Source organism: Balaenoptera ricei, chromosome 9, assembly GCF_028023285.1.
Source record: "Balaenoptera ricei isolate mBalRic1 chromosome 9, mBalRic1.hap2, whole genome shotgun sequence".
Classification (NCBI taxonomy): domain Eukaryota; kingdom Metazoa; phylum Chordata; class Mammalia; order Artiodactyla; family Balaenopteridae; genus Balaenoptera; species Balaenoptera ricei.
The window spans coordinates 68,032,803-68,056,724 of NC_082647.1; the positions used below are offsets into that span (position 1 = coordinate 68,032,803).

Consider the following 23,922-nt stretch of genomic DNA (forward strand, 5'->3'; position numbering starts at 1 on the left):
TAATGCCGGAACCTCCATTACATTTCCAAAGGCTCAACTTGTGGTCTAAGTTCTAAACAAAAAAGCACTGAACAGCAATTTAGAAAAAAATGCATACATGAGAATATATTTGTGATTATGCCAGTTCTTAATACTATTTATTACACCCCAGAGTAAATAAAATTAACATCTAGCTCTTGAAATTGAGACACTTGGCCAGCATTGTTTAAGTCCAGTCTATCTTTAAAATCGGTGTCCTCTATATGGTCCAGAGAAGCCTGAAAAAAATATGGCTAGGAGAAGTTTATTCCCCTAAAGTAACTAAAGTCATGTTATCCTAAAGCGATATCAGTTAATTTATGACCATCAGAGTGGGTCAGACTCTAATCAAATTGTAGAAACATTTCCAAAGTGATTATTCAATCAAATGACTAACATGGTTAATTAGGAGCCATAAACATTGCTCTGAAGTTCATCAAAGTAATGACTTGCCCAGAAAAATTACTGCTAATTAAATTGCCTGCTGCTTTCATTTCTACCTTATCTAATAAAAAATCCAACCAATGAAGTTTGGCATTACATTTTAACTTTTGCTAAATGCTCAACTCAGATCCAAACTAGCTAAGTGGCGACTTCAAAGGGAAATGTTTTGTAGCAGGGAACGGAGGCATTTCATACGTATTCGTTTATGTTTATCCATGAAATAAAACTTACATAATTCAGTGACAATAATAAGCTGCAGTTTATCCTATTCACAAACGTTAAGATGACAGCATATTTACACTGTCTTAATATGCATCCATAATTATAATCTTAGGATCATTAGTACAGCAGTGATTACAAACATTCACCTTGTCATCTAAGAGACCTGGTTTTGAATCTCAGTTCTGATATTTTATGGGAGTATAACATTTTGTTAGTTATTTAACACCTCTTAACTCTCAACCTCCACATCTGTAAAATGGGAATAACAATGATTTCCTTCAAAGGGTTTTTGGAAGACCGTATGGAGTAAGCCACGGGCAACATTCTGCCCACTTTCTGCTAACACTAAGGATTCAATATAAGGTACTTATTATTAACAGAATCTATTTTTAAGTGAACCTCACAAGTATTTAAACTGTGTGAGTCACCGTACTTAAAACTAGAAATAATTACATATCAAAATTATTTTTGTAACTTAATTTGCTATTCTTAAATCATGTATCTATTGAGATGGTTGACACTGCTTATTCGTGTACTTATTCAGTAGTATTCTTCATAAATCTATTAACCTATGATATTTCAAATAAATTGATTTTAAATTCATTATAAATTTATGATTTATAAGGTTTAAGTGAGAAGCTCCATTATATTTTCAAAATATTTGGAGGTACCTCTTTTGAGCTTCTTTTTACAGTATTACTCCCTGATATTTGATGCTAAATGGCTTTAGTCTAAAAAGTTTTAAATTCAATCTGTAAATTGAATTATGTATATTTAATTTAGGGTAAAGGATTTTTTTTATTATTTGGAAACTTATGGATCAAAGAGCTCTTAAGCATGACCTTAGGACGGGGCCAAATCAGCTTGCAGAAACTAAACTGCCTATAATTTGTCACAGATGAGTTCATGGTGATGAAAGCTGATCTAATATGCTGCAAAAATTCAAAGCAGCAAAACACTGTTGTCATTTTAATGCGCTAGCCATAGTCACTGTGGCGGAAGTTAAGAAGAAGTAAACTAACACACTAAACTAACTGATTTGATTAGTCTTCACCTTTAGTAACGCAGTTAAAATTTCCTTTAACTTAAGATAAGCAAGTATGAAACTAAAAAGCTGTTTCTTGACTTGCATTTTAAAACTGTATTGAGAAACATAATACTGATTTGGGAAGCTTTACCAAAGGTCTGCCCACAAAGTGCAGTTTTGAATTTGCTAGGCACCTTTCTGATTTGCATATGCGTTACCCCATAGTACAGGATGAAGTTTCTTCTTCAAGGCATGGTCTGCCTAAAGTTTCTAGGAGCTGTAACAGGCCGGATCAGAGAGAAACTATTAGCCACAGTTGTATGAGACATCCCTATAATCTGCTGAAATTGTTTGTTATCAAATAGTGTACAAAGCTGAAAACACTTCAGATTGTAAACTCTAAATAAGAGGGAAGAAGCACCTTGCTTTCATTTGATGCTTCTAGTTAAATTCCTGGAGAAACAATCAGTGTGATAACTTAATTAAGCATTCAAATCTCTGAGAGTAAATGAGAAATCCCAGTAAAATAGAAATAAGTTCGATGTTGTATTTTAATGTGATTTTTTTTTTTTTTTTTTTTTTTTAATGTCTGAAACATTTATATTAACATGTTTCCATACAAATAACCCAATGAAAGTTTAGTATTAGTTGTTTTGTTTGTTTTTTTATACTGCAGGTTCTTATTAGGCATCAGTTTTATACACATTAGTGTATACATGTCAATCCCAATCGCCCAATTCAGCACACCACCATCCCCACCCCACCGCAGTTTTCCCCCCTTGGTGTCCATATGTCCATTCTCTACATCTGTGTCTCAACTTCTGCCCTGCAAACTGGCTCATCTGTACCATTTTTCTAGGTTCCGCATACATGCATTAATATACGATATTTGTTTTTCTCTTTCTGACTTACTTCACTCTGTATGACAGTCTCTAGATCCATCCACGTCTCAACAAATGACTCAATTTCGTTCCTTTTTATGGCTGAGTAATATTCCATTGTATATATGTACCACATCTTCTTTATCCATTTGTCTGTTGATGGGCATTTAGGTTGCTTCCATGACCTGGCTATTGTAAATAGTGCTGCAATGAACATTCGGGTGCATGTGTCTTTTTGAATTACGGTTTTCTCTGGGTATATGCCCAGTAGTGGGATTGCTGGGTCATATGGTAATTCTATTTTTAGTTTTTTAAGGAACCTCCATATTGTTCTCCATAGTGGCTGTATCAATTTACATTCCCACCAACAGTGCAAGAGGGTTCCCTTTTCACCACACCCTCTCCAGCATTTGTTGTTTGTAGATTTTCTGATGATGCCCATTCTAACAGGAGTGAGGTGATACCTCATTGTAGTTTTGATTTGCATTTCTCTAATAATTAGTGATGTTGAGCATCTTTTCATGTGCTTCGTGGCCGTCTGTATGTCTTCTTTGGAGAAATGTCTATTTAGGTCTTCTGCCCATTTTTTAATGTGATTTTGCTTTCATGTGAGTGTGCACTGCAGAGATGGATTGATTACACACTTAACTAACTCCTTGAGGAGGTGATGTAACAAGATCAAGTCCACCTAAACATGTTTATGGTATAATGATGATGGTGGAAATTAAAACTCCAGGGCCAAAATGTGTGTGTCAACATACATCTGAAATTAACAGGTACTTGGTGAGAAATGTGTTTGTGTGTGTGTGTGTATTTCAATGTAAACACAGGAGTGTAAACAAGTTTTCAAAGACATTTATTTATCATCTAAACAAATACTGAGCTGTACCAAGAACTAAAGGAATCAATCTCATTCAAGAAAGAAGAGCATTATGACAGATCTTGCCTAAGTTTTGTCTTTCTTAAACTTAAGTTTGTTGTTTCTTCTCATTTCCTGGCAAACTCAGTTTAATGTTTAAAATCCAAAGGTTTTCCAGAGTGCGTAAATAAATGAGCTTCATAACGATGCATTTAAATGCACAGGTCTTCACATACATACTAGTGTAGCATCCTTGTACTCTGCATTTCCACTTGCCACGTGAAGAGATTTCGTGTTGCTAATCAAGAAAATATATTTTTATAAAGTGTTCTAAAAAGGATGCTAACCTGAGGATTTTTTTTTACACCCAAATCTATTTATAGAACAAACCTGAAAGTAATTAACTCTAACAAATAAGGCCCGGTATTAATATGTCTGAATTCAAGTGTGAAGGCTTTAAGTCAAGTTTTATAAGATCTACCCGTTGTCAGTCACAAAAGCTCTATGCGAATATAACAGCTTAGTCACTGAAACTCATGTGAAGAAGGCAGAAAAGTTGGAGGTGGCTGAAATCTTAAGAGAGTGATGCATTTGGTATTACTTCATTCACACTTAGATGGGAGCTCTGTCATTAGGATTTTTAGTAAACTGTGAATATAAGTAATGTAAAATCTGCAGAGATATTTCTTTTGCCACAGATCAGATGTACTGAATCTACTGTTGACAGACTTTGAGGACAGAAAGAGAACTATGTCAGTCTTTGTATGCCTAGAACAGTGCTTGCAAAACCTTAAAAAAAAAAAAAAAAGTAACACAGTTATCTGCATTCAGATGTTTTTAAAACTTAAAGGCTACATAACCTAAAATAACAGCATAGAATTTTACCTAAGAAACCACAAACTTCTCTTGTAAGCATCTGGGTTTTTTTGCTTTTTTTTTTTTGCAGGGGACAGTATCCTACACAAATAACCACCACATTCAAAGAGGATTAGCTTATTATGATCTAGTTGGCTCACAGTTTTACAAGTTTTACAAGCCTGTGAAGGTTTCAGTAAGCTAGAGTTGAAAATAAAGTTGAAATGATAGGAAACACAATTGCACAAAATAAGCACAATTTTAACTTTGACTACTTATTAGATATTATTGCACTCTGACAATTAACGGAAGTTTAAAAAAATATATGAGAAAAGATGCCATTAGTTGCCAAAACAGGCCACAAAAAAAATTCTGAAGTGGGGGAATTTTTCACGATGAGCTTCAAAACTGAATTGTTCCCTTTCTGGAACCTACACAATTTGAAACAAATACATCATGAATTGCTTTGTCCTCTCACTCATTTCTCCTTGGATCACCTCAATATTCAGATGATTTAGCCTACTTGCTTTGAACATGAATAACACTAGCAGTAAGTTCAGTATGATTGTTTCACTACGTCAGAAACAGCATAATTGTACACTATCTTGTTGGCCATGCACAATATGATTGTTTTAACATAAGAATATCTCTCTTATTTTGTCTTATCCTTTAGCACCAAAGTGTATTTATAAATATTAGAAATAATAGTGGCATCTCATTCAAGAACTAGCAACAGTCTGAGGAAATCTCTAGAAGTTAAGATAAAATCATATCAACAGAAATCCTTATTCTAATTGCCTGGACCCCTAACACTATATTAGCAATTTTACAAACATAGTCATATTTAATCCTTACAAAAACACAAAAGGTATAGGAATTATTTTCCCCTTTCCATGAATGAGGAAACTGAGGACAAAAGAGGTAACAAAACATGCTCAAAATGACATTAGTAGTAAAGAGGTAACAGGTCCAGGATTCAGTATAATGTTTCCAGTGTCATACCAAGTGGGTGGTTTTATTTTTTAATGCTAAGAATAACAAAAACATGTGGATGAAAACAGTGAACTGTGAGGGCCCACACACTGAAAAGAAGGGTTAGCAGAATGGAATGTTCAAAGATACTTTTCTAAACTTAAGAGAATAGTAAATAAATCATAATGACTTACGCGTGTCATTCTTTCAGTTTTGCCTCGCTTTGTTTTTCACATGTGTTTTTGAATAGCTATCTTTGTAAAATTTTCAAGAGTGTATTAGAAGCAATTAAATAGAAAATTTACACACATGTACACACATGATAAAAACAATAATCTATTTAATCTGAAAAAAATTCCTTGAAAAGATTTCAATTAAGTTATGCCTATGTTAGGTAAAAATATTTTATGAAATAAAAAGTCTCCCTTTTCTCTAAACTATTAAATAGTTAAGTCACTTAAGTATAGAGATCCTTTAAGTGTAAAATATTCTATAACAATATTCTAAACCTAAACATATATACTCAGATATATACTTGTAAAAAATAAATATTTATCTTCCCTCTCTTGTTCACATTTATGAAACACACACACAGAGGGAGAAATCCAAATGCGCATCCTTAAACTGTCTCATTTAATTGCAAATCTTAGTTGCACATATGAAAACAGTTGTATGCTCATCTCACCCACTCACAATAAGCAGTTCTGGGCCTAAGCATCCTGGTTGTTTTCTTTAAAAAGAAACTAAAAATCCCACACTAAAAAAGTACACCCCCCCTCCCTGTTCTAATTCCCTTTTTTCATGCTCGTTCAACTCACAAGCAGATTATCCCTCCCTTCCCCCTTTCCTGCCTGTAAAATCCAAGTTAGACAAACACTGTGTGGCTGAAATGACATATTTGAATGGAATTCAGACCCACCAGTTCCTGTTTATGTTTCTGATTTGAGAATGTTGTCTTCTCATTCACTATACATTAGGAACACTGCAAGGCCATAAATAGTGTCAGGTTACATGCAGGCAGGACCAATGAGCATTAATCATTACTTCCAGTCAACCGGCAAAAGCAGCAGCTGATGGAACACTATACCCTTCAGCTGTGTATAAATGGACATTCCAGAGAGTAAGAGTGTGTGTGTGAGTGTGTGTGTGTGTGTTTCCTTTCAGTCTCCATTTTATGAATGAAACTCCAGGCTCTACAGAGTCCATTCATGTAAGAGAAATGCTTACAGGGCTCTGCCCCTAGGGATCAATCAGTCATGGGTAAAACTGATATGACTGGTTTAAGACAGCCTTCAGCCTTCCATTACTGACTTAAAATACAGTCCCTGTCCGTTTGACCTGTGTTAATGCATAAAGAGTACATCCAGACCATAGTCTCAATTCTCAAATCAAATCACTAGCCAATGCCACTTACTGTAACTGTAGATTTAGAGCATACTGAAGTATTTCTTAGAAAAACTGATATAGTGGACCAAAGTACTGTTTGGGGAGATTTGCTATTTTAGCCCAGAGCTGAATGAGGAAAACTCATATGAGATCTGCTAAGCAATAAAAAGCAAAGTCAAATTGTGAGCTCTATTATAATAACAAAATCAATTAGGAAGGCATCACCATCACTTTTCACTATTTAAGCACCTAAAAATCAGAGATTAAGTGATCTACTAGCCCACAAATCACACACTGAGAAAAAGAAAATTATATTTGGATGCTAGAGAAACAGGTAAGATGTTAATTTTTTCTGAAGGATCAATAGCTCATTCCTTTAAATTCCCAAGTGATTCTCCACTTGAAATTCTTGGAGCAATGGTTTCAAAGTAAGGAGGGAAAAAAATCAGCTGCCATGTTTTAGGAGAAAATGTGGCCATAAGCAAATGACGCTTAGTAATGGAGTAGGGCCAAGGCTTGGCCTTTGGGAGTGTTAAATATCAGGTACAAAAAGCCAAAGTTCATGGAACCATAATCATCGCTGTGCTGGAAATTACTAAAGATGGTAATGCTTAAAAATATCTAGAGTAAAGAGTAAAGAGTCAGTTCAATACCAAACACTGTTAAAACATATAATGGGTTTTATCACCCATCTGTAACTTGGTCCCTGACTCCAGAGGGAAGAAAATACTTTTCTCTTCCAGTGACCTGAAGCCATATTGGGAAATGGTTGCAGTCAACAATCCCTGAATATATCTCTAACTGATTTCTCATAGGATCTTTGCTATGCCTATAGAAGAAGGAATGAGGAGAAACATGAAAAATTCATGGTCTTTGGTTTTAAATGTGTGCAAGATTTTCTACTATGGTGTCATAATTTAATATTTATCTTCCAATTTCTAATATCTGGCTAATAAAATGATAGAGAATAAATCAAGTTACCACCATATTTAACTTTAAACTAAAATTAAACTAAAATTAAAATACTTGACACAGCCAGGAGGGGAGATGATAAGGAATCCTATAATCTATCATCCAGAGAAAACATGGAACAGAGAAAGACCACTGAAGAGTCAACGTACATTCAATTATTAATTCTTAAATAACATTCTCTTTTTTTGGCTTTAAAAAATTCCAGTATTCTTTTAAGAATTAGTTTTTAAGGTGGTTCAAAGATACGTAAGTAAAAGTGATGAAGTAAAGCTTAATATTTCTAAATGTTTTTATTTCATATTTTTAAAAATTAAAGTTATAATTATCAATCATGGGGCCTTCCATTTCAGAAATGAAGAAGCTAGTTTATAGCAAGCCTGGAAGTTCAAAATAAATATCAGTAGCCTCTACTTCTATTCTCTCTGTTCCATCCAACTTTAATGAGCATTTTTCAACAGTTTCCTTTTCTCATCACTGCATTCCTTGTACTTCTTGAACAATATTTTTGGTTGTTTACTTATGTATAACTCAATTGTTCAGAAAACATGTAAAAACATTTATTATAAAATATATATGAGGTTAGTTTCCCTAAAATATATATCTCCTCTTAAAAAGTAAATAATAAGAAATCATTAAAAAATAATATATCCTGATGACAGAATTGATGAGATATTACTACAGTAGTAGTAGAAACAATCATAATAGTAACAGTTTAGAAATAAACTACTGAGTACATTTTGCCTTCTGAATTTTGGTGTCTTTTGGTTTTTGTTTTTTGTTTTTTTGTAATTTTGTGCAAGTTGAGCCAGTTGATTGAGGCCCTGACAAATCATCTCCAAACACATAAAGCACTATTTACTCATATTTCTATGTGGCTGCAGAAAACAATTATGTTTTTCTTGCTCTGTTATCTACTGATTTCATCCTATAACTTTAACCTTAAAACCATATTCTAAACTCTGCAAGGGGAATCCCAAGCAATGCTCACTAAGAGCAGCATTAGGAATTACTTCACTATTTTCTCTGCTATTTAAGATGAGTACCCATCAACACAGCAAAACACAGAATAACATTTACAACATAAAAATCTTCTCTCGCCATTTCAGAAACGCAAAACTATTTAACTCTTATGACTACAGTGCCAGCTTGGACCTATGTGAGTACCAGATATATTTGTCAGCTCTCACAGATGAAAGTTAAATGTATTCCTAGTTTTAACATATTTAACATGAGCTAAGTATTGTGCATTTATTTTATCATTTCTCTGCCTACATATAATTTTTCTACATGCTAAGTACAGATAATTACTCTCTAAATTTGAAGGTTTGTCTATTGGCCTTCATCCAAGTCCTAAGGTAATGAAGTATATGGAGAACTTGGGAAGGGTTGCTAGGATTTAAAAATGAAAGATAGAAAAAGCCCGTCTTATTTTTCCAAATGTAAGCTTTCCTTATATGTTCTTTTGTTTGTTTTGTTTTTTAATTTTTTGGCCATGCCACACAGTATGTGGGATCTTAGTTCCCCAACCAGGGATCGAACCCTCTCCCTCTGCAGTGGAAGCGTGGAGTTCCAACCACTGGACCGCCAGGGAAGTCCTGTATCTGTTTTAGATACCGCAGTCCTTCAAAAGCTTTCTGCTGAAAAATAGATTCATCTGACAAAAGTTTGAAAATGACTCTAACAGTTAAATTTTAAGCCGTCAAGCTATCAAGTGTTTTAACAAAGAGTGAAGTCCAGTAAGAAAGAAGGCTCAGACAAACTCCAAGTTTATATAATCAATCAAAGAATTTTAGAGCTGGCTAGGCCATCAATTTGCTACTTTTCCTTCTAATTATTGTTCAGCCTTTTCCAGAAGAACTATTAGGAAAAGTTACTTCTCTGACAATCTCAATTTTTGATAATGTTTATGGTATATTTTTAAAAAGGAAATAAAACGCATTTTAATCTGAAATATGATTTGAAGTTTTATATTTTCCTATCTTACAGCAGTGAGCACCTAACAGTTAGAATAAAATTTGGGGACTGTCTAATGTGAAACAAATACCCCCACATTAGGAGAAGCACACCTTAAGTTTTAAGGCAAATGCTTTCTTTGTCCTGGGTCACATAGAGCTTTTAAAAAACATACGCAAATACTCATTCTAAAAATTAGAGAAAAGGATAAATAATATATTGTTAGATATACTGTACTTTATTTTGGACAATTATATAGAAAGATAGGCTGTGGACTGTACACTAAACTAAGAATAAGAAAACCTTGGTTCTGGTTTTGGCTGTTTCACACAACACCTGTGTAACTGATGGTAAGTTAACTTGAATGAGCCTTGGACATTTTATCTGTACAATAGGGCGTAAAGAACGAATGTGAATTAGGTGATACCCCAGAGCTTTCATGAGTTTAAAGATTTATGATTCTATGAAACAGCTATTTGCGTCAATTCCCCAATTGAAAATAACGCTAACATTTACTACCACATACATGCGACATGCCTCCAAACTGAAAGAAGGCCTCATCAGTACCAGGACTCATGGCCCTGAAAAACACAATTAAAAAACACAGAAACTTTTTCTTCAGAAAACATGATGTCAGCTTTCTCCCCTACCCTCTACAACTACTTCCTCCTCTCCCGAAGCTCCAAGCACACGCTTTCCCCCTTTTTCTTATTTCAGAAACCTTATTCTGTCCCTGAAAGTTCTCTTTCCCCTCTTCCTTCCCAGCTCCTAGCTTAAACTGCTCCACCACAGGGCTGGGAGGTATCTTTTAAACTAATTAAAGTAATAGAATAGGCGCTGAGTGTTAAAAACACCTTATTAATGTATCACCCCCTCCAATCAACTCCTTGGTTAAGATTTTTAAGACACCCCAAAAATGCAAAGGAACGTAATAGCATTAAATGATGGGACTGCAAGGACAGTGCAGGGATGAACCTGAAACCCACCAAGTAGCACATTCATTCTCTTCCCTCTCTAAGGCAGTCCTGGAAACAAACGAATAGAAAGTCTGGTTTGCAATGAATGCGACTATGTCATCCTTAACTTAGCATCCTTTTCACTTATAGGACTGATGGGATTAATTTGGACACTTTTTTTCTTCAACTCTAAATTGGTTGATACTTTAAAATATAATATGTACTCTGTCTGATTAGGAAAGCAGTACGTAAGCACTATTGAAAGACAAAGCACTTTACAGACAAAATAAATATTGCCTATAATAGCACCACGCATATATAACCACATTATTTCTGTCCTGAGTCTTATTTTGCATGAGTCGGGCTTTACACGTATAATTTTTTTTATTCAATAGTCTGATTTCACTAATTATTTTTTAAAAACCTGACTTCTAATGGCTGCATAATATTTGTTATTGATAGCCGTAACTTACATTACCATTCAATTACTCTGTAATATTCCTCCCCCCACTAAACATTCATCCTGCGTCTCCCCTTCCTTAAGATAATTTTCTGAGAGTGAAAATACCTACTAATCAAAGCACGTGAACATTGTGTGCTGATATTTTCTTGAGTCAAACCTTAGTTTCATGTGCCCACCACCTTCCTAAAAATACTACCCGAAGCTATGCAAAACCAAAACCAAAACAAAAGACGAATCAACGAACATGTACAACTCTAATAAAATATGTTGTTGTGAGTATCTAAAATATTTACCTCATTGGGCATTTTGAATCTGCAAAACCTCACATGCGAGCATGAAAATGGGAAAATAGCCACGATTTTATGAAAATGGAGCACTGCATCCATATGAAGCGCACAATGCTTATTCAACGCTTTTTACGTAGTCACTTGGCCATAGGGGCAAAAGAGGGGAATCAGGTTGGATTCAAGAAAAAACAACCAACCAACAAAAAACCTGTGTCTTGCTTTATGCAGCACCATTAGGCTAGAGAAACAGAGGAGGAAAACAACAATAATAGATGCAATCGGACTGTTGAGAACTTAGTATCATATAATCATGATCACACTGTACTGGTTCACCAAATTGGCCCTAAATATCAATTTTTTTTATCTCCTCAGTGTCTTCTGATCCAAGATGGGTCCCTTTTCCTGAATAAAAATTTCTACCCTACTAACATAATATTTTGCAATTTTTTAGCTTAAATACTCAGCAGTTGAAATTGCATTCCTGTAATTATAATTATAACTAATAGACCTTCCATTTCCCATATCGTAATTAATGTCAGGCTTTATTAGAGCATAATCATGCTACCTTTTCACTTACAAAGCTTCTTTTATTTTCACAACACTTATGTTATATTGAATTAAGCAAGAACGAGCTCTAGAGGCCTTCTTAAAGGACAGCCTTTGGATCACAGATGCTGAGCAAATGGACTATGAAATGTTTTTTGCATTGTCTTTAAATCACATAAAGTACTTTCTAATGTGCTACTTGTTCAACATCAATAAGTGAACAAGGAACTTAATGATTCAGTGATAAATACATTCGATTTCCTAAAAAGGTTATTTAATATTCTGTCAGCAAGGATGAAAGAACTAATGACAACAAAACAAAACATCTGGAGATCGTACTTGTTGACGGCAATGTATGACGTATACAGATGCGTCAACTTAATTGCAGCAATTTGGTGGCCAGTAAAACATATTTTGAAACACACAGGTTAATTTTTCATCTGCCCTGGTTACACAGTAACTACAGTTCTTCAGACCACATCCATCCAGAAGATACAACTTTACTATTTAACTATTCAAGCGAAACTGAAGTGTATCTTATTGGCAATATGGAAATTAGAATTCAAAGGTGTTGTCCAACTTTAGCAATCTGAAATATAATTTACAGGGGAGAAAGTAACATAAATTAACAGCTTCTCAAATATTAAACAAACAAAAAAAAATTAAACAAATATTCCACAAAGTCATTTGCAAGGTTTATGGCAACTTACAAAAGAGATGTCCTATGTACCTTTAAAATAGGATACTGGACTGTTATAGACTGAATGATCGTGTCCCCCATAATTCATTGTGAAGCCCTAATGCCAAAAGTGATGGTATTTGGAGGGGGGCGGGGGCTTTGAGAGGTAATTAGAATAAGACTAGGTCATGAGGGTAGGGCCCCCATGGTGGAATTAGTGTCCTTATAACAGAAGAGGAAGAGAGACCAGAGCCCTCTCTCTGCTGCATGGGGACACAGTGAGTAAGTAGCTATCTGCAAAGCCAGGAAGAGAGGCCTCACCAGGAAATGAATCTTCTGGCACCTTGATCTTGGACTTCCCAGCCTGCAGAACTGTGAAAGTTAAATGTCTGTTACTTCAGCTTTCCCAATGATGGTATTTTATTATAGCAGATTGAGCTAATGAATGGACTATCCTTCTTTAGGTTAGAAGTGACTGAATCTGTGCTTTTGAGGGTCAGACCGTGGCTGACTCTGAAATTCATATTATATATGGTCCACAAATAATGCAATTGAACCTCACAGCCCCAGTTCCTATTTTTTTGCCCTCGATGGATTATTTAAATCTTTTTCTTGTTTGGTTCACATCTTCTTAAGAAAAGTTACACGTCTTCAACATCATGTTATATATAATTGTATATACAATATAAATATAAGGAAAATATATATATATACGTGTGTATATGTATATATATATATATATGTATGGAAAACCACAGAATCAAGAAAATGATTTCAATGATAATCTTTCTGAGATTATACATATAAAAACATTTCTAAAAAACACCAAGAAATTTCTAAAAATGCTATGCCTTACAAGTCCTTTTGAATCAATTATTTGGGCTATTTTAACTGATTTCCATGCAAAGTTTCTTGAAATCACGATGAATTCAAAAAACTGTGCAGCAAATTAAAATTTGGTTTGGAGAGTAAGGATAACATCAGTTAACAGGACTAGAAACTTGCAGAGAGAAATGAATCGTATCTATAATAAAGCCCATTGTAGTGCAGGGTTCTTAATTATGCCCGTAAATCATGGACAAACATAAAAGGTTCTAAAGTGTAAACACTATGGTACATTCTAGGACTGCCTCCAAATTACAGGGCCTGGGACAAGCACTCAAGTACAGTCCCTCACACCACATGTTTAAATTTTTAAACTATAAACCAGCCAAACAAACCGATAAATAAATATGTTCTCTCCTCCTATTCCTTGAACCTATAACAAAATAACAACTTGGAAGGCCAGGCCAAACCTAGAATTTGGGAAAATCTCTAGGATTAGTGCTGAACAAGGATGATTATGGAGCCAGTTTTCAGTCTTCAGACCCCAAGCCCACCCCACCCCCTTCCTGCCTCTCTTCCTATCCCTCATCCCCACATTGTTCCACACCATGGGGGCCTCACACACCAAACATATGGGCACAACCAAGCTTCATCCGCATCCTCCCACAAACAGCTGTCCCTTGGCCACCTCCTTGGACCTAGAGGTACACACAGGAACAGTGTGATCTGCCTTCAGAAAACTAGGCATGGGATAGACTTGCTCAGGCCCTGGAAGTGGACTCATGGCTGGCTGGGCAGGGAATTCATGGGTCCTGGGTAGCTGGGGTACCTTCCAGAAGTAGAGGTAGAGCCTCTCAGTGGGCAATTCCCCTTAGTCCTTTTCAACTTCTTGCCCAATGAGGAAGGGTGGCCAGAGGGAGACTCTCAGTGGTAGGGCTTCTTCTTGCTGAGCTTTACGACCAGTTTAAAATAAAACAGGTAACTTTACGCAAGTTGGAAACTTAAGACCAGGAGACAATTTTCTTTCGTCAAGTAGAACCGATAGAAAAACTCAGCAGAGTTATGCCTAGAGAAGCAAGAGTTCTTTCACAAAGAACATCCATAACTTTGCATCCAGATGAAAGGAGGTCACATTGTTTTCAAATATTTTTAAGTCCACAACCATCTATTGACCACGCTTACAATAACGTTAGTAATATTTTGCCTGGTGCCCTTCTTAGAAGCATTAGCTTTTATTTCATACTTTTTCCCCAAATTCCTGAGATTTCTGAAAGGCAGGTGTCCTGATTTTGAGATTATAACAAGAGAAATGAGCACAGAATAGTTAAGTAATTTTTCTGAGTTCTTAAGGTCAAATATTGGCAAAGTTGGTGGTAACATTAACAATAGACATAAGTGCTTTTTACTTTTGGGAAACCCCAATTCTCCATCTTGATGTACTACTTAGTGAGATCTTTCAGGCTCAGTGAGACTAGAGCTAAGTTTATTATTGCTATTTTTGCTATTCCTCTCCCAATATGGAAGAATCCTTACTTCTGGACCCTTGGAATCTTGCCACAAGAATAAAGAAACAAACAAACAGTTATAAGCAATAAGTTACTCAGTACAGAAGAATACTGCTTTCTGTAAATATTGCTATTAAACAGTGCAGCAGGAGCAAATGGAAAGAAAGCCCAGAATCAAGAAAAGAATGATCATGTTACTCTCTTGGGCTGAGAGTGTACGTAATTTTACAAATTGTACTCTTCTTTGGACAGGTTTCATTTCTAGACGCTATTTCACCCATCGGCTCATACCGAAATGATTTGACAGTCCAACCCTTCACATAGAGAGAAAGATTCAAAGAAGGAATAAATCAGAAAGATTCCACCAAAAAAATGGTCAGGAGCCACCCAATCTGTGGCCAACACTAATGAAACTGACAAGCAATTGAAAAGATATCTTAAACATAACTTAAAGCACAGGCCTACCTGAATCATATGCAAAATCTCTGGGCTCCTGTTTGATCATCAGAGGAGGGGGGAAGCTTTGGCTGGCCGCACCACCAACCATGGTACTGTGTTCATACACTGGGTCGTGGTACTCCTGCTTAAAGCCTTGAGGTGGGAAGGGAATGTTTGGCTCAGACATCTGCCGTTGGTACATGGGACGTCCTTCCCTTGGCATTGTCGGCAAAGGAGGAAAGGAATTACAGGGTTCAGAAAGTTGGCGGCGAAATCTGGGAAATAAGAGAGCATGTTTCAAATAAAATAGTAACAAGGAATACCCTTTAAAAATACTGGCACGATTTTTAACTGCTTAGTTAATGAACATGACACCAGCTGACCCGAAGTGTAAATCTTTAACAAAGACTAGATATCTCCTTCCTGGGTCAGTAGCACTGTGCTTTCTTATCATAATACATCTTGTGTTCCCCTTCTAATTAGTTCCATTCAGCACCATTTCAGTACACGAGAAAAAGTTAATGATGTGCTTCGAGGAAGGCTAGGAGAGCACTGTAGTGTTTGCAAGAAATACACACTCTAACAGTTAAAATGCCCAACTAGAAATCAACTGGATCATTTGCCAGATTTCCTTATTAAGAGGGTCTCAAATTAATTATAGACAAGAAAAACAAAACAAAACAAAACAGGGGAACCAGAAAGAATCTGATTTCAAACTGCAGCCTCCAACTTTTAATTCTGTTATCAAACTAACCAACCAACCAACAAACAAAATCAACCAAATAAAAACTTCCTTATTGGTTTTCCTTCCCTTACCATCAGTTATCAAGGGAGCAAGAAGGGAATGACTTTCTTCTCAAGTGTGCAGGACTCTTACCTCTTCAACAATGTCCTAAATAACTCTGTATTCTAGTGAGAAATTAAACTGCGAAATATTATAGAGACCGAAATCCAAGCTAGTTTTAAAAGACTACTTCTTTACTGTCAAACAGCAACACAGAACTCACTGGCTTCCAAGAGCTTCAAACAAAATATCAGGTTGATAAAAAATAAACATAAAATACTGCAGCAGACCTCCAATGATGGAAGGAACACGCATGCATCACATAGCTTTGGGACAGGTCGTGCTGTTAGGTCATAAGGAAGTTCTGAGGCCTTGGCAGAAGGCTGAGAGTGAGTCTCTACGCTCCTTCCTTCTTGGTTATCCTGTGTACTGATTGGCTAATCACTTCCTCGTTCAGTTCTGTGTTTCTCATCCTAATATCATTGACCCACCGCAAAGATGTGGATTAAAGATTTAACAGCTCTAAAAATGCCCAGGAGTGCTTAAAAATAACCTACCCAACATCTCTATGAGCAAATGTAAGCCTATTAACTCCCCCGCCCCCGCCCCCAAAAGCATTCCTCAGACTTTAATTTGGAAAGTTAACATTTAATTTTGGTAACGTTAAATGAAAACAAGGTAAAAGCGAAAGAATGGCAAGGCAATTGCTTTAGCATTTCTAAGAACACTCCACCCTGTGATTTAACTCTAGCCTCTCTGGCTGCCATGGAAAGCACTGAAATTCCACCTACACCTGCAGAAAATAAACTTAGAAACTCAGATCTAGCAAAATGGGCTGACTGGCACTGCATTCACTTCCCTTCTCTTGCTTATTTCATTAGCCAAAAAAAGAAACAAATTATCATTAAGAACTGTCAAGGAATGAATCCGAAAACTGTAAGTTGAAGTTAAAAAAAGAATCCAGCTCACTTGGGAAGCCTTCAAAGGAAGATTAATAAGACTTCTACTAAAAGCTTTGTTGAAAAATCAAGCCATTTGTTTTCACAAGTCAACATGATTCCAGTTGGTACTCACTGAGGACCACGAATATATCAAACACACGTGCTTCATAAGAAACTACAAGTTTGTGGTATCATTCTTATGACCAATTGTAAAGAGAAAGCGACTCCGGAAGCTTTCTGGAGAGAGTTCATGGGTAAGGAGAGCGTGCTGATGAACTCCTGGGTAAAGAAAAACAGTGTCTTAAGTGGTGGGAAACATTGAGAAAAAGAGACAGGGCTCCTGCACAGTGGGTTCAGGAAAAAGTGCCAAAGGGCTGGCCCAAGGAGCAGAACGAGGCTGAGGAAAGGAAGCGGGGTGCTGCCCAGCTGGTCATGACACATTCCCAGAGTGAGGTGGGGTGCCTCGGCTGGATGGGGCTATTTGGGGGAAAGGATCTGTTCCCAGAGCAAATTTGCCAATTATAACTGAGGGACTGTCATTTGTTGGCGAGAGCTCTCCAAGAAATCCTCCTCAGAAGCATACGGCTTCAGAGATTTTCCTGGGATCGGCCAGCTGGTGCTGTCCTCAACACTCAGTGGGGGGCAGTGGGAAAAGACCCTGAGCTTCCCTCTCCTAGTTCCGGGCCGGCTGTTCTCAGTCTCAAATATTTGACTTCAAGTAGAGGAACTAAAATGGATTTGGCTACAGCATTTCAAGCTAGGTCACCTAAAAACAGCCATACTGCTTGTTCAGCAATCACCTTCCATAGGAAAGAACTATTCTGCACAGAGCACCCGACTATGCAATCTCTAATTCTGGCCCTCATCTGAGGTGTGAGACGAGCGATCAAGAACTCTGGGAAGTCACCAGAAGTAGACAAAACAAAACTTGCTTTTCTTTGACGTCCTCTTTTTCCCTTTCAGCCCTGCACAATGTGCATCTGTTGAATGGCCCACCCGGCAATAAGATGTCTTTCATCTGTATTTACAAAACTGTTTACACAGATGCACATACCATTACACTCGGACAAAGTCTCAAGTCCACAGGGTGAGAAGGGAAAGATAATGGGAAGCATTTCATAACTAAAGCACAAGAGGACTCAGGGATGGAAACCAAGGTAGGAAAGTTATTACTTGGTCTCACATTGGAAAGAATGCTTTCATCTTACCTTCATATCAAAAGAGTTACTGAACTTGAGACTGAGTCCCATTAAATAACCTATAAAAAGCAGATCTGAGTATTCCCTTATTTTCAGAAAGTTGCCAGTGGCACATCTTCTGGTTTCCTCTGCTGATCTGGGAGATTCCTCTGGCTGAGCTATTTTTATAATGGTGTGTCAGAGCCAATTTGCACGGGCTTATTGTTAAATTTTCAGGAATTCTGGGAGCCAACTCTTAGACACAGCCATTGTTAACAAATTATGTAAATTTATAATTATTTAAAAATTATATTTAAAACAAAGGCAGAAAACACTCATCACTTCCTAATTCTTTTACTACATTTTACTGCTAATTATACTAATTATGCTCTAGAGGTTATGTCTATTGTATCTGTTTGGTAGAAATACTGTTTCATGGCATGTTACTACACATCTCTTTGCAATTCCACATTCAGGGTTATCACAGTGATAGCCTGGAGTCTGCCATGGGGGCAATATTTACATCCAGACTCATCAAATGCTATAGATCAAGGTCTTTGGGTTTTCTCTCATAAAGAGAATGCTATAGATCAAGGTCCTTGGGTTTTCTCCCAGAGAGCCCGTTGTTAACCATTTACCAGCACACCACTCACTCTATATAAGTACAAGGTAGAAGGGGAAGAAAGGATGCTATACATAATTGACTTGTGTTTTAAGTTGTATTATTAAGGTCTCTAAAGGTCCTCCAATATTTTATTTCAATACGAATTTTTTTCATCTCTAGGAGTCGAGAATTACCCACCGTAACATTCTCTCTAGCTCTATGTTCCTTTCTAAGTAATACTAGTTCAGTCTCTACCTCTTTATATTCTCAGTGTTCAGGGTCATGCCTCTACTGACATTAAATATTCATCACTTGGAAAGGAGGAAAGATAGTTCTATCAAATAAGTTTTCTTCTGCAAAACTATGTACAGCTAAACCACTCATCTAAGGTAAAGAACCTAATTCTGTAAGCCACCTACTAAAATTAGTCTCCTAACTTTATAGAAAAAGTACACACATATGCTCATAAAAATGGGATGATCTGATTTAAAGTTTAAGTGAAGCAATTTAATTCAAGCAAAGCGAAAGGGAAATGTTCAAATGTCAGTATATAGATTAATTTTCCATTTTAGCAACCAATTTAAATGTTTATAAAGGAATGTTTATAAATGACCTTCTCCACAAATTATTTATAGCTAAAGATAGAGCAAGCTCTTCCTAAAAATATTTTGCACAGATGTGCAAAATTAATACACTCCCCTTGAATTTACTATAGGTCTTAGAAATTGGTAGTAATAGGAATTTCTTCCAAGAATGCTAAAAACAGTTGTTTTTTTGGTTTGTTTTTTGCTTTTTTAAATGGTACTTGCAGTTACCAGAGGGTAAGGGTGGGAGAAGGGATAAACTGGGAGACTGGGATTAACACATACACACTACTACATATAAAATAGATAACTGATAAGGACCTACTGTATAACACAGGGAAATCTACCCAGTACTCTGTAATGGCCTATATGGGAAAAGAATCTAAAAAAACAGTGGATATATGTATATGTATAACTTAACCACTTTGCTGTACAGCAGAAACTAACACAACATTGTAAATCAACTATACTCCAACCAAAATTTTTTTTAAAATGGTACTTGCAGTTACCTGTGGTCCATGGGGTAGCTGCTGTCTTGAATGGGCTGCGATGGAGGGAGGTGAGCTGGGAAGGCGCGGTCAGGTTTCGAAGTGTGAGCTGAGTTGGGAGACGCATGGTGCAGGGGGGACACTGGGGTGCTGGATGGTGTTGGGGGGTTGGAGGGCCTCATTCCCACTTGTGGCTTCTGATCATAGGCACTACCCAAGGAATGAAAGAAAAGAGAACATGTGCTTCTTGGGAGCAATTAAAACTTTTCTTTCCCCCAACCCAAGGGAAGAAAAAATATTTTTGGCTGAAGTCTTAAGGAAGTTGGAATTTCGTATTTTTTGGTTTCCATAGCTCTAGAACATGTAATCTTTGAAACTGTCACACACTTAAAAAGAAAATAGGATAATGAATGTATAACTTGGCAACAGCATAAATATAAAACATCTATTTTTAATACACATACAAACAACACAGTATAAGGAACATCTCTGTCAATGAAAGCAGTAGCATATTATTTCCATCTATTCTTTTTTTTTAATTATTATTATTTTTTATACAGCAGGTTCTTATTAGTCATCAATTTTATACACATCAGTGTATACATGTCAATCCCAATCGCCCAGTTCAGCATCCATCTATTCTTGATATGTCTCCTTAAGCAAGTTTCATAGATCTTTTCTAGATCATTAAATATTTCTGATATTATAATCCTTCTATATATATATATTTTTAAAGTATTTGCTTATTTATTTATTTATGGCTGCGTTGGGTCTTCGTTTCTGTGCGAGGGCTTTCTCTAGTTGTGGCGAGCGGGGGCCACTCTTCATCGCGGTGCGCGGGCCTCTCACTATCGTGGCCTCTCTTGTTGCGGAGCACAGGCTCCAGACGCGCAGGCTCAGTAGTTGTGGCTCACGGGCCCAGTTGCTCCGCGGCATGTGGGATCTTCCCAGACCAGGGCTCGAACCCGTGTCCCCTGCATTGGCAGGCAGATTCTCAACCACTGCGCCACCAGGGAAGCCCAATCCTTCTATATTAAATAAGATTTTAGAATAAGAACTAACAGTTTAACGAGATGCGGATCATACCTGGCTCGCCTTTATTTGTGGTAGAACTCTAAGAAGGCCATGCTTCTGCCTTACTGTCATTTTTTTTAATGTAAAATAAATGACGCCTGGCATTAATTTCCTCACATAGGATAATAAAGGTTTATGAGGCAAATTAATAAAGATTTATGTCTCTGATATCTTTAAACTTTCTTGGAGTATAAGAATAGGTACAGGGGGCTTCCCTGGTGGTGCAGTGGTTGAGAATCTGCCTGCCAATGCAGGGGACATGGGTTCGAGCCCTGGTCTGGGAAGATCCCACATGCCGCAGAGCAACTGGGCCCGTGAGCCACAACTACTGAGCCTGCGCGTCTGGAGCCTGTGCTCCGCAACAAGAGAGGCCGCGATAGAGAGAGGCCCGCGCACCGCGATGAAGAGTGGCCCCCGCTCGCCACAACTAGAGAAAGCCCTCGCGCAGAAACGAAGACCCAACACAGCCAAAAATAGAAAAATAAATTAATTAATTAATTAAAAAAAAAAAGAATAGGTACAAAATAATGTTCTTAAGAGTAAAATCCTGTTATCATCGTCTAACTTCTGAACACAATTACAAAATAATAAAATGAGTAAGCTTGTTTTTATATACATTATGAATTTAAGTTGCTTTCTTTAGCGTAGCTCTCAGGAATATGATTTAACTAATTTTTGTAATCTAAAAAATACTTTATTGAAAACAAATTTTACTTAAATTTCTGAACAAAAAAAGATGTTCTAGATTAAAATACTGTATTTCATTTTAAAATAAAAAGCATTCATTAATATGTATTTTTCTTTAAAAAAGAAACTTTAAAAAAAAACTGACTTACGTAATAATTTACCCTGTTGCACCATCTACACAACAGAATAACATCCAAGTGCAAAAATACTTTATAGAAGTGAAGGAGTATGTGCTGCATAAGTCTTGCTTGCTTTAAAGCAAAGTCAGTGGAACTCATATTATGTTTGGTTCTACCTATTTCCCTTACCAATATTTCTGAATGTGAACCCACTTCTTTTATAAAATGGTTCACCTGTCTCATTCCCACATAAAAAGAAAAAAATGATACATCTCCTGTCCTAGAATATTACTTTTTTCCCTTATGAAATGCTGTATTGAGTCACACTGTTTGTATAGAAATGGAAATAACAAAATTTAATCCATATATCACTGTGGGAATTATTGGTCCCCAAGAAGAACCTCAAAATATTCAGGTAATTCTTCTACCGTTAATTTATGAAAGTCCGATATGTCTTTCTTCTTTATACGTCCATAAAGCAGCAGTTATTTCATAGTCACACTTCCGATCAATGCTAAAATGCAATGGCAATTCTATACCTATTTGGTTTATTAATTAAAAATTCCTCCATATGTTAAATAATTACTCTGAGAATACACAGTACTCTTAAGGAGAAAATGCAAAAATTAAAAACACGATAAAAATAAAACTCAGATTGATCAATATTGTTTTATCTGAACTCAGTATGTTTTAATAGTTGGCTTCTACAAGAGATCTGTTTTATAAAGGCTTTGCAGTTCAATTGAACTGCCTCACCATTTCAGGCTCTGGTGAACCTCCTAGGAAAGCAGATATAAAAGACAACTTTGCAAGGACAAATAGTAATAGAATATCCAAGCACTGGTCAGGTACTGTGAGACTGCACAAATCGAAGTTTCTCAAATCTTAAATATCTTGGACAACAAACTAGTGAATATAACAAAAAGGAAGCAGACTCACAGATATAAAGAACAAACGAGTGGTTACCAGTGGGGAGAGTGAAGTTGAGAGGGACAACACAGGGGTAGGAGATTAAGAGGTACAAACTACTAGGCATAAAATAAGCTACAAGGACATACTGTACAATACAGGGAATATAGCCAATATTTTATAATAACTATTAATGGAGTATAACCTTTAAATGTTATGAATCACTATCTTGTACACCTCTATCTTATATAATATGGTACATCAACTATACTTCAATTTAAATAAAAAGAAAAAAAAATTATTCCACAAAAAGAAAAAAGAATATATGTAAAAAAAATCTGAGGAAATAGAAGACTCCTTTGGATTATAATGTATTATGAACTTGAGTCAACATAATTTATAAGACCACAAATATTTGCAATCATTTTTATAAGTTTCTAAACTAACTCCTTTAAAGAACTACGTACGTCTCTACTATAATTGAGAGTAATAACATACAATATACAGAGCCAACTTTTTCCGTACGCAATTAGAGACCGATATGAAAAGCAGTAGAATGCAATTTACTATGAAGGGTTTTTAATGAACATACATGTTATCAAATTTTCCAACAAATGAGCAATGCACTTCTACTGCTCCACCCTTTATTATCATCCGAAGGAACAACTGGCTTTTTAATAGATAATAGCCTCTGCTAAGCCTTATAAAATTCTAACTTTACTGCAGTTGTCCATGAATGCATCTTATAGATCATCTGCAAAACCTGTCAGATAACTAATGTACTGCTTAGACCTGCCAAATGGTTCATTTTTTCCTACACACTCTATCTAAAGTGCATAATGCTTTCTTTCTAATGAGAACTTTCAGTAGCTATTCATGCATGCAAAGTAAGAACCTCTCTCTCTCTTTTTTTTTTAAGTGAAGATAGACACAGGAAGCACCTTTCTCTTGTACTTGTTTATTTATTTATTTGGGCACACCGCACAGCATGTAAGATCTTAGTTCTCCCACCAGGGATTGAACCAGTGCCCCCTGCAGTGGAAGTACGGATTCTTAATCACTGGACAGCCAGGGAAGTCCCCAGACCCTCTTTTCAATCCCATAGTGCACCACTACAGTAGAAAAGCAACTCATGATTTGGATAAAAATGACTGCTTTAAAATGATTCTGGGGACTTCCCTGATGGCGCGGTGGTTAAGAATCTGCCTGCCAATGTAGGGGACATGGATTCGAGCCCTGGTCCGGGAAGATCCCACATGCCGCAGA

At 36.4% G+C, this 23,922-nt stretch overlaps 1 protein-coding gene across 6 annotated transcripts in view; it reads right to left on the bottom strand.

Moving 5' to 3' along the window:
* The window catches only part of ETV1 (ETS variant transcription factor 1), a 95,753-nt gene that overhangs the window by 20,718 nt on the left and 51,113 nt on the right, over positions 1–23,922 (bottom strand). For all 6 annotated transcript variants that reach the window (XM_059932820.1, XM_059932821.1, XM_059932819.1 and 3 more), the window contains 2 exons: positions 19,889–20,077; positions 15,316–15,563 (listed from right to left, as the gene is read on the bottom strand). In XM_059932820.1, the coding sequence (XP_059788803.1) occupies positions 15,316–15,563; positions 19,889–20,077 (437 nt within the window). The remainder of the gene's footprint in view (positions 1–15,315; positions 15,564–19,888; positions 20,078–23,922) is intronic.